Source organism: Myripristis murdjan, chromosome 7, assembly GCF_902150065.1.
Source record: "Myripristis murdjan chromosome 7, fMyrMur1.1, whole genome shotgun sequence".
Lineage (NCBI taxonomy): Eukaryota > Metazoa > Chordata > Actinopteri > Holocentriformes > Holocentridae > Myripristis > Myripristis murdjan.
In genome coordinates, this window is record NC_043986.1 from 24,844,942 (window position 1) to 24,857,199 (window position 12,258).

At 41.3% G+C, this 12,258-nt stretch overlaps 1 protein-coding gene across 1 annotated transcript; it reads right to left on the bottom strand.

Annotated features, from left to right (window-relative positions):
- Nucleotides 1–1,361: 1,361 nt before the first annotated feature.
- LOC115362147 (N-acetyltransferase family 8 member 3) lies at nt 1,362–3,174 on the bottom strand. The gene is made up of 2 exons (XM_030055968.1): nt 3,089–3,174; nt 1,362–2,473 (listed from the first exon to the last, which is right to left on the bottom strand). The coding sequence occupies exons 1-2, from the start codon at nt 3,105–3,107 to the stop codon at nt 1,719–1,721; spliced, it is 774 nt and encodes a 257-aa protein (XP_029911828.1). The 5' UTR covers nt 3,108–3,174; the 3' UTR covers nt 1,362–1,718.
- Between the last annotated feature and the right edge of the window lie 9,084 nt (nt 3,175–12,258).

Consider the following 12,258-nt stretch of genomic DNA (forward strand, 5'->3'; position numbering starts at 1 on the left):
TCTCTCAGCCTCTTTAAAGCATGAAAAATGCAACGATATGTTGTAGTATGAGTCATAGCTGCATCAGAATATGACTGCCATTATACAGAGATGTGTATACTTTTTAGAGAGTTTTTTCAGGCTAAAATGGCAATTGATCCATTAGCAGACGTAGTGCATGAGAGGAATTACAATCAAGCTGTCATTACCTTGAGGCCAGATGTAACTGTGACAGGATGACAATGGGTTGGCCAGCATTAAGACTCAGCTTCCTCTGGCTAGTTCAACACCTGCCGGCTGGCCACCAGCCTAATTTTTTTCTGACAGCCACAGCGGGAATGATTGATGCCTGGATGACTCTGATGGTGCATGCATCTCAGTGCCAAGCTGCACTATCCATACAGTACTTGCACTTAAAACTCATTTAGCACACACCTGTCACTGTCTACATCGGCTGCTTGAGATTTTCCCCCTGCCCTGGACACATTTTCAAGATAAAGTGGCACTGTGTGGTACTGATAATGTTTGGGAAACTGTAATCACCTTTGGGGGATTTCTGAGGCAACACAGATTAGGAAATCAGTAAATCTACATTATTTAACTTACGATGCACAGTCCGCGTGGGTAGGTTATGTGAATGCAAAAGATAGGATTGGTTCGGGAAAAGCAGCTGTAGTTGCTTTTCTTCATTGTTTCAGAAATGTTGAGCAAGTATGAAGGAATCTGCTACAGTAAAATCATAATCCCCGCAGCCTTTTCACCTCTATCTTATGTCCCTCTTCACATCACTGACATATGATAAAACCACCATTGTCTGGGGATGATAATCTCAGTCTTTGCTTTATGTACGATGACCTGAATGCATTGCATTGCACTGAACTCTTTATCCTCTTTTATGCCAAACATACACACATATACACAGAGGGTAAGAGAGAGAGAGAGAAGGAGGGAGAGAGAGAGAGGGGGAGAGTGTGTGTGTGTGTGAGAGAGAGAGAGAGAGAGAGAGAGAGAGAGAGAGAGAGAGAGGCAGAGAGAGGGAGAGGCAGAGAGAGGGAGAGAGAGGGAGGGAGAGGCAGAGAGAGAGAGCGAGAGAGAGAGGGGGGGAGGGAGGGAGGGAGGCACGCATGCACACACAGCTCTTTCAGCTCTCAAGAATTTTAAACCTCCCAGTGTCCTGATACTACTGCATTTTTCATTGGTATTTTAAGCAAAGAGTTGTGAGGTCTTAGAAGTCAGCTGGCTTTAATTCCTCTGAGGCAGAGGGATTCAACTTTTCCCTGGAAAGAAGCTTAGAAGAAAGTTTAACACATCCAGATGTCTAAATGTCTCCTTTCTCACATACAATGTTATATTTTTTAGTGGACAGGACAAACAATAGGTAATTGGGTGCGAATATTGTTTATTCCATTTAATGCCCAGCGATATAGTTCACAAAGTATCCGACTAAGATTTTTTTTCGCAGGTGTACATCCATACATATCTCATAAATTAATTTGACAAACAGATGGAATGTTGTTGGCATTGAACTGCAGGTGTGCATATTGTACATCAAGGCAAGAGGAAACATAAAGATAGTGAGATCTGTGCTGTAATGGTGAGCTTGAGACATGAGTGACCAGTTACCATGCAACTGAATATTTTTTTGCATAAAATGACCAAAAACTGTTTGAATTAACTGTGAAATGTGCTTAATGTGCTGTTAGAGCTGTCTCAGCGGAGAGGTTACAGTCCAGTTTACATTAAATGAACTTTTCCATTCGCATAACGCTTATTCGAGCCAGCTTGGAGAACCAGCGATTGGTGTGTGTCTTGCTGTGGCAGCCAGTTTGAACAAAGCCTAACTTTTGGTACAGGGAGATGGCTGCCATCTGTGGTGAGCTGACGTCCAGAACCAGGCGGCTGTAGCCGCGCTCCTTGCAGAAATCCAAGGCTTTCTGGATCAGCTGGGAGCCAAGGCCTTTGCGGCGGCCTTGAAATGACACAACCATATGGGGCAACTCGCCGTAACTTCCATCTCCAGCATCTTGGGCGATCTCAGACAACCCTCCCACCACTCTTCCGTTCCACTCATCGCACCTCACAGCCTCGATGCTCTCCCCCCTTTTCCCCATCACCGCCATCATCCCGACCACCTTGGACTGGCCATTGATGTTTGCCTCTGCCACCCAGAAACTGTTGTCTGGGTTATCCAGGTAGCTGGTTTGAATGTTAGCCATGTCTGTGCTCAGCCTCCTCAACATGTAGCCCTCATAGATCTCATGGCAGCAGTAATAAATGAGGCCGGCCCACGCACCACCAAAAAGTAGAGCTTGGAAGTAGGAGCTGCCTCCCAGCACGTAGCCGGCCATGGAAATACTCAGGGCAATGCCAATGTGGTCTGGGTGGCTCAAAGCCTTGAAGAAGGCTGGATATACGTGTTCAAGAATCCCAGTGCGAAAGAGGGAGATGACTGCTTGTTCATCTGCAGGCGTGTACTTCCTGATGGAGTACTGAACTGTATGGGAGAGAGCGAGAAAGAGAGAGAGAGAGAGAGAGAGAGAGGGGAGGGAGGGAGGGAGGTGGGGTGGACAGAGAGATCTCAGTCACACTAATCGGCCTGTTTCTGCAATAAGAAAATCCTGCTGATTTCACAATGGGCTCAAAATGCTCACGTAACATGCCACTGGGGGAAAAAAAAAAGACTGAAAGCACCTTTCGAGAAAAATCTTAGCCCTTGTCATTTCTAATTTAAGATTATCTCACATAAATATAAAACCAGGCATTTGAGCATGATAACCGTATGCGAAGGTAATATTTTGAATCATTATGACATTGTTTTTACTCAGGATTTCAACAGGGAGAGTCATTTTGAGATACAACATAATTATTGCAGAAAAGAAGAAGAAAAAAACATGTGATGCTAATAGCAAGAATCAAAAGGGTGAGAATAATAAGGCAACAAACAAAAGGTGTTCAGTGTCTGTGGAGTGAGTCATGTGTCATCTACGGCTGTTAACACTGCCATTCATTTACACGCTAGCTGTCTTGTTAGTACAGCCTAATCCATTAGAATAATACGGCTACTTCCAAAACGTAGAAAAACATTAACATGATATGAACATTAACTTACAGTTGTTTTTCTGTGCCATGCTGACTCTTTTCCCTCTTCGCTCTCTCACTCTGAAGCACTTAACACTGCGGCTCCCCCTCCTCACTTTCTCTCACTGTGAACTTAAGCCACAGATTGGAATAATCACTCGTTCACAAAGAGGATTGAAATTAGCCTGGGCATGCTCACCTTTGAGAACGCACACTTACATGCACACACACACACACACGCACACAAACGCACACATACCGCAAACACTGAGACGTGTGCACATTGATCATGTACGTGTGCACACACACAGACCGCCACACACATTGCTAAAACCAGGGGACCTTGGGTGACTTCGAAATCTCACCCCCACCGGTTTCATAAGCACTTGTCTTAATAGGCAAATTAAGGAGCCAGTGATCTGAGGGAGGATGCTATAATTAAAACTGATGCGATAATTGTGTACATTTCTTTGATTGGGAAATGTGTTTGTAATGTGTTTTCTACTTAATCTCCTTTGTCAAAAGAGTAGCTCTCTGCTCTGTCATCAGATTTCTCAAAGAGGATCTGAACTGAAGCTGAATATATCAAAGTCACCACAGTGAGTAGAATGTGAATTAAACATTCACAATATTTGTAGTCATATTTTCAAGACACAAACATTTTCCAATTAGCCTCTGCTTTGGTCTTTCATTTTGGGGAGTTTGCTTAAAGGAAACTAGTTCAGATCCCCGCACTTCTTCTCTACAATATGAGATGAAAGTAAAATTAATATTGTCTAGCCCCCCTGACATAAAAATGTCCTATGGCTTCAGTGACAGTGTCGTCTGCAATAATCCAGTGGTCCTCCGACAAGATTAAATTTCCCCTGCTGGAGGAGGGCCTTTACACCTGTTTAAATCAATAGGCCTGCCTCATGAATCTCTGAGTGCTCGAAGGTCAAGGAGCTCTGGAACTTTCTCAAACCATTTCTGAGTGATCATGTGAAATCTGAATTCCACACCCTGCCAGCGAGCCTCCCCGCACTTTAAGCTATTGTAATCACATTTGGGGAGCAAATCCCATTTCCTCCGTTTAAATTCAAAGGGCCGTACGACAGAGTTGTAGTGCTGCCCTGCCAAATGCCCATGTAATAACCGAGCTGCATGTTACTGGAGGAACAAAACACCATGAAGGAGAGGAAGCGTTACTTTGCTTTGGTTTAGACTCGCGTTTAAAAATTTAATCTGCAAACAATCAGTGCAGTTGTGTCAAATTCAGTCACACTGGAAACGGTTCCCAGGACACACAGTGATGCTAGAAAAAATGTGCATCCTACTGAGATCACTGTTCATCAGTCATCATTTTAACCTAGATCCCAACTCATCCTGTGGTGTCATTAAATGGTAAATTATTGAATGCGCTATTAATAAACGTTCCGGCTTCATCAACGTTGATTTTCTAGCCCTAACCACACGTTAAATTCACATTTGGTTTGCAACATCATAAAAAAGCACAGGAAAGTGGCAATTATTCCCACATTTTAGTTTCACTTGACAAAAATGGAACACCGAAGCATCAAGACAATTTCAGAGTTGATTGCACGCTGCTTCACCCTCGCTTGTGTGTGTGTCAGCGCACAGTGCCCCGCCCCTTTGTTTACTATTCTGGTTAGCCAGCTGTGCCACACTCCAGCCAAAACAGCTTGAGTTTAAGTGATCGGCTGTCACGTCAAAATAATTAAAACCCTTGTGAGTATTTGTCACACCCACAGCTCACTTCGTAAAACCTCCCACCATGCGCCTTGTCTGAAGAGGAGGAAGTGGCTCCTGTCAGATGTGACTGTGCCCATATGGAGGCAGGGCGGGGAGCTATACCCACACAAACGTCACACAGTTCATTTCATAGAAAATCTGCACATCCAATGACAACAAAGTGCTTGCTGATGTTGATCAAAGAACCCTCTGAATCCAGGCAAGCTGCACTAAAAAAAAAAAGTAATGTCTCAAAAAGAGAGAAAAAGTTGAAGTTGCCCTGGAAACTAACAGTTGTAGGCCAGCTGCTTGAGTCCTAATGGCCAAGTGAGAACCTGGTTAAGTGCCCTTTTATTCATGAACATGTGATTTCACCAAGACTGTTACACAGAGGGAGAAAGAGGTTGTTCTGAATGCTTGTGCCAGAGCCACTACATGAAAAGGCTGTAATATTACAGAGTTTTTCCTGCATATGCATTGGCTAGCCATCAGTTCAACCTGTCCCCAAGAACTGTATTTCACTCCACTGCCTCTCGAGAAAGGGAATTGAATTTGCCCGACCCTGTGGCCCCCAGCGTCTCAGAGGTGCATATGCAGTATACAGAGCTAAGACACTCCCCAGAAGCTGTCATTTGCTTCCAGCTGCATTTCGCTACTTCAGTGATGCACTCGCTCCTGTTTCCCTTACCTGCTTGGACATGTTTCTGCAGCTATGATGTGGAAATGGGGGAGATGCTTTCGATATGCTGTCTGACCTGCGAGTTTCACCCACACAATGTATAAGAGTTGAAGCTGATCCCTTGTGAGCTCTATGAACAAGTACTGTAACAGCACCTCCTCCTCACGCAAGACATGTCTCCAGTAAATACAAAAGGAAAGAATGGGAGCTGTGAGGGAGGAAAAATCCCACAATAACATATTGACTTGTCAATGAGCAGAATGGTATGTATAAGATACAGGTGAAGGAATAAACACTGCAAAATGATTGAATCTAGCCCTTATGGTCCTAGCACAGCCGGGAGATTGGATCGGCACAAAGTGAGCCTTGGGGAGGTGCAGAGGGGTCGCGGGTCAAAATTAATCGAAACCTCCTGGCTTGCCACGGTTTGGTTGAAAATGTCAGCTGGATTCACACACAGGATCTATCTCAAGGCAGCATTATCACTGAACAAAACTGCAACTGACAGTAAACAATTCACTACAGTGCTGTTAATAAATATGTAATACATTAATGCAAGGCTATTTATGCTCCGGTCCCACTAGGCAAAGGCGTCATAAAGGAGATGCTCATGCCACTGATGCGACTCCAGTCACGTGAGATACATCTCACCTCTTGCATCAAAATTTTCAGTCATACACTGGATGCTCAAACACATAGAAAAAATAGCTGTTTGCCTGTAAATAGTAAACAGAAATTTTGACGTTTCTGCATTTCGGGTGGAAAACAAGAGCACTGGGAGGCTGCAAACTTGAGCACTAACATTTCTTATCGTCTATCATGCACACCATCGTTTCTGTGTGACCTGCATGTGAATTCTTCCCCTTTATTTTATGTAGTCAAACAGTTTTATGTTTTTATCACTGTGAACCAAATAATCTCAAAGAGCAAATTATGTGCTACTGTCGCCGTGTAACATCCTTGAAGTTCATGAGCGATAACGAATCAGAATGAAAATCTGAATCCCCTGCAGACCCAGCAACAGTGAAACGCCGTTCTTTTCAACGTTATCTGATTATCATCTCACCATTCTACCACAATCTGAATCACACCTCGTTCCATGCGAGAGTTAAGAAGCTTCACCTGATTGTCTCACCTCAGGGTGAGGATCCTAGATAATCTTCAGATTGAAACTAAAAAACTGTGTCTCAGACAGACAAGACAGACCCTTGAAACAGTCTTGATAATGCAACACTTTAATTCCGCCGAATAATAACAGAGACCTGCGGTCAATTGGCCACTTGTGGAGCCTTCCACGGTGAACGGTGACTCAGTAAGAAAGAGACAAGTCATCTAGCTATACTTTCTTTGTGCACTTTATTTTTGAAAATAAGATTTTCTGCAAAGAAAATAATTTAGTTTGAACTTTGGCACTTTGTCCTCATCATTTTGCATGGAAAAAGTGACACGTAAAGTTCTCTTTTGTACAAGCAACTTTTTCTTTGAGCGCATTTTTTAAGTAGATTTCTTTTTTGTGTGGGGGTGTGGGAGGTAAATTGAACTTGCGACCAATCCTACTTGTAACAAATTATGCAGTAGAAACTAAGACTGGCGGCTAATCTAAAACAAAACAAAACAAAACAAAACAGGAGATAGGTTATGATGTGAATGGTTTCATTTCTGATATTGTGAATTTACATTCTTGAATAAGATATTTGAAGCTTTCCAACTAATGTTTCCATTGTTTTATCAGTGTAAGATCCCCTATTCCATTATCGATCTATATCTAAGCTGTAGGAACAGAGCGGTAACTTCTCGTCTACATTTGGACTGGATATTGGATGAATTAATCAATCAATCAATCATACTTTATTTGTCCCCAGGGGGGAAATTTGGTTTAAGTTACATCCCGTCCAAGAACCACAAAAAGACATGCATTCAAAAGCATTCAAAAGTAATATGTTGTAATTTTCTTATTATGATTACCCCGGAACAACTTATTTACTTAACATTACAGTGTAGGCTGTCCAGTGACAGGTACCCAGCTAACAATACAAAACAGTTGATTTGCAGGTCCACAGGTAAAGATCTGTCTATATTACAATCACAGAAGTGAAAATCTGGAAACACTGCAAAGTACTGACAATGTCAGGGATGAGGAATGAGGCATAAATTGTGCTGTAAAGATTAAAATTATGAACACGTTTTGAGTTTCAGGGAATGTCAGGGGCTCTTAGATGTGCCAAAAAATGAAAGGTGTTCCTTTCCTCTTCATTTCATGTGTTCAACACAAATATCACATATCAAACAAAAACCTCTTTTTAAGATTACGCTTAAAAAAAAAAAAACCTACAACTTTTTGCAGAGTGCGCTGTATTCAGCAAATGTTCCTACTGTTACATCTATCTCCTGTTACAACTCATCCCAGAGCAGGGAAATTTGCAACCACTGAACTCTCTTTAGTTGAAATGACCTCACATAGCCTGCGACTGACAGCTTGTAAGGACTGTTACTTGTAGTGAACTAATATGGGCATTATGCATGACGGTTCGATAGCTCTAACACAAACCACCTTTGAGTTATAGATGCTGAACCCACAGGTGGCCTCCCCTGCCAGTGACCCCTCAGTCATGCAACAATAATTATGACTGAAAAGACAAAAGTGCATCAGTCAACTTAATGAACATCCATAAATTTATATTGTTGTAATGGTATTCTTAATATGATTGAATTATATATGCAAGCAAACACCTCTACTGTTTCAGCAAAACCACTTTGTAAAATCAAGTGGGTGATTGCGCTCTTGCTATCATGAAAAAAGGTTTTTGTTAAGCGTGGAAATGATCGCCTCCCTATTTGCATCCTCTGTACAGCACAATAGGAGCAACACAGTGCTACATTTACGACATCCACATGAGATTCGCTGCTGAAATTGGATAGCTGCCTGCGCTTAACTAAACACACTCAACATAAATGGACAGGCTGCCCAAAAGAAACCGCCAAATAAATAAATAAATAAATAAGAGAATAAAGGAAGGCTGTTTGCTCTTATACAGAATACAGATTGAACAGCAACAAAGGTTTTTTGAGAACTATATTGTGGCTCAGGCTCATCCTGGGCTCTCTGGGGAAGGCTGGGTCAGAGGAGGAAGCTGCAGCAGTAGCAGCAGCAGCCTGAAACTAAACTCCATCTATCACACTTAAAAAGCTGCCCACCTCCACCTAGCCGCCAATATGCCAGGAGATGCTGGGGGATTATGGGGGATTTTGCAGCAGGATAAAGCAGTGAATAACCATTGGGCTGTTTTTCATTAGGAGGAGCTGGTATTGTTTAAGGTTAATTACTAGCTCGGGGACATGGCTCAGAAGAATGTGAGCCCCTGCGTGGCTGTGGGTTATATTAAACATGTGATATGTGTCAGACAAGGCACATCCTGAGGGGCGGCTGCTTTTGTCGCACCCTGATGAAAAATAAAAGCAGGTGAAAAGGCAGAGATACACTGTTTTATTTCACTCATTCTAGCCTTATCAATTCACATGATATGGGTGGAAAGTAGAAAGAAACAGGTCAGTGTGTCAAAAACCGTGTGAACTAAATGATGTGGCCTCTGACCCTAGCACTTCAATTAAAAAAGATTTGAAATCCCTGGATATAGATGCATGTGAATAAGAGAGAGAAGATGATTTAAAATATATATATTTTATCTGAAATATTTGTCCTTTTGCCCTGAAGCAGTCAGTTTGTGAGAAATGAGCAAAAAACATGTAAAATGTGTTTGTCTTTGTATGCTGGACTGAGTTCAAAAGCATGCAAATAGATGGGTTGGTGCAAGTTTTATCCCAAGAATTATTATTGGAATTATTATTTTAGAAATCTTACATAATCAACAGACTGTCCGAAATGCAAAGCCACCAGTGCCAGAGGAAGAGCACACGTTACTGCCGGCCTCTTTGCTGGGTGCCTGTTAGTTTCCGAGCAGACATCCAGGACAGAACAGACAGTTTCCACTCCTTGTTTTTAAGTCACTTAACGGTCAAGCAGCAGCTTACATTTCAGACATGCTTGTCTAATGCGTGTCTGTTTGATCCCTCTGTTCCTCAACACGGGCCCTGTGGACCACCAAGGCTGCTGGCAGTCTCAGGGGAACTCTGAACACAGGGATGTGTTCAGAGTTCTGATCTTTTTTATTTCTTAATTCTTTATTTAATTTCCTCCATTTTTCATTGACTTTATTTTTTGAATCAGCGTAACTTTTTCCTTTTATTTTTTTAAATTTATTTTCACTCATTTTTAATACTCCTTTAATATTCCAGTGCTGGAGTACAACAAATCACACAGGTAAGGAGATTTGTTTCTATTGACTGCCCATTTTCGCCATTGTCTTTGTATTTCTGCTTGCTGGACTTCAAAGATACAAGCGAGTGTGGATAATCCCAAACCTGAACACCAAGCTCCTTGTTCTTTAAATAAAATTAACCTGAAAGATGAAAATAAGTGAGTTGCTTTTGTCCGACTCTGACAGACGTGGAAGGCTCATGGATCCACTTTAAACATTTTGCTTAAAGTGGAAAGACAAAAGCAGCGACATGACAGTATACGTGTTGCCTGGAAACATACCATGGATGCTGAAATGTGGTGGATGGTACCTAATGTTGTGTTTTATTGTCTTCTTTCTCCCTCTCTCTTTCCTGTTCTAAGGTCCTGTGGCATTTTTATCGATTGATTGAACGATCCATTGACCATAAATGTTTATCTCACTTTAAAACGTTGAAAGCACATATTACTTTCTGGAGGATGGAATATCACATCCGCCAAGACTTCTTGTGACTGTCGGTGAGGACTGCATCACTCCCATGTCAGTTGCTGCTTGCCTTTGGTGAAACAAGTAGCCAATAGGCACTGGAGATTCAATAACTCTATGTTAAATGTTAATTAGCAGTCATGAAATAGAATATTCTGCGATTCTTCAATAATAATAGTTTGTTTTAGCTATTCAAACCATATGTGAGACGTTGAAAGCTACATGCAAAGGCTGGATTCTTAGTTACCCAACAGCCAAACACAAAAAGATGCTAAATTAAAAAGAATTATTTACGGAAAAAAATAATAAAATAAAACCCTTCAACCAAGACTTTGAAAAAGAAAATCTTGCTCAATCAATTCTGCATGTGGGGACTGTTTTCCCACTGTATTAATTAAAAAGAGAAGATTTTGACTGCTGTTGTGATAAAGGGGGTAAAATGTTAGCTTTCAAATGGAGACAAATACGAAATAAACAATATATTTCCTGATGACGGCTCAGTTATCACATAGCAGGAGAGTATAAATGCTGCCTTTAGAGATTATTGCCTCAGATTATGAAACTGAAACAACTCTGAAATGCATTTTTTTTTAACAGATGGCACACTACCTGTCCAAACAGATGAAGATGTAGCTGATTGAGAGACTCCCATCAGTGAGATAGAAATTCAAATAGTCATCAGTGCTCTATCTCCAGGGAAATCTCCAGGAGGAGACGGATATGGCATCAGATTTTTTTTTTTTTTTTTTAAATGTTTTCATACTAAATTAGCTTCAATAATAATATTACTGAGCTCCAGTCAAGGTCAGACTCTGTGCTTTCAGCCATTACAGCCTTGCTGCAAATCCTGGGAATGACATCAAGGAACAACGTAGCCGGTGACACTTAATTAAACATTTTGTATAATGAATACAAAGCATTTCTGGCACTTTGGTTTGCCACGTTCATTGTCTCATTTGCCCCCTTGGACCAGACAGAATTGTCCCTGGATCTCTCTCTTCAAACTATCTGAGAAGACTTTCTCCACTGTGCAGCTGTGGCAGTATCGCTGCATGTGGACAAAGCCTCTGACAGGATCAAGTGGTCAAAATTATTCAAAATAAGGTTTTGGCACCTGTCTCTTCTGTACAGACTAACGGTGTGGTATCCGACCCTTTCTGTGTCAGATGTTCAACTTGTCAACGATGTCCTGACTTACCAACTGTGTTTATTTTAGCACTGGAGCCCTTCAACAGTAATACATGTAATGGCAAAATCATTACAGGTTTTTGACACAACTGGCTATTAGGTCAAAGCAAATCTGTTTGCTGATGATGTCATACTTACATTGTCTGACCGTAGTTACTTCACATCTGATGTTTTGAACCTGATAGGTTCATTAAACTGTTTTCAGAGTAAAGAGCTAACTGGAGCAAATGTCTGGCTGTATCTTTGAATTGCAATGCATTCCACTTGAATGTGCCTTTTTTTATTGGAATCCACAAGGAATTAAATATTTAGGTAAAAATAATAAGTCCCCTGTCACAAATTCTGTAGTCCTGTAAAGTAGGATTTAGGGAAAAAGGCAGTGTTACCGGTGTTTCTGCATAGAGCAGAACATCTGGGGATGAATATACTACATGGGCTGTCATTCATGATGACATACCTCTTTCATTCAGTTTATACATGAATATAATGCGCTGCAATGCAGGGTGAGCCTTCATAAACAGGCCTAATTCTGTGTTACATAAAACGTGAGATTACCATACGAATGAGCACCATGGAGGACATCAGGCTATGCTTTCTTAAATTGGCGGGTGTGCCTGTTTAATTCTGATCATGTTTATATGTTGTTGTTTTATGCAGGCTAATTAATATTGCTGTGGTATGTTAACTTCTGATAAAACCCACTTAAGTCACAATAATGATGAAGTTTAATCAAAACAGTGTCAGGTGAATCACAAGTTACACTCAGTCAGCATACTTCAAAATATGAATACTATGTGTGACATTTTCTTTACATTACATGCA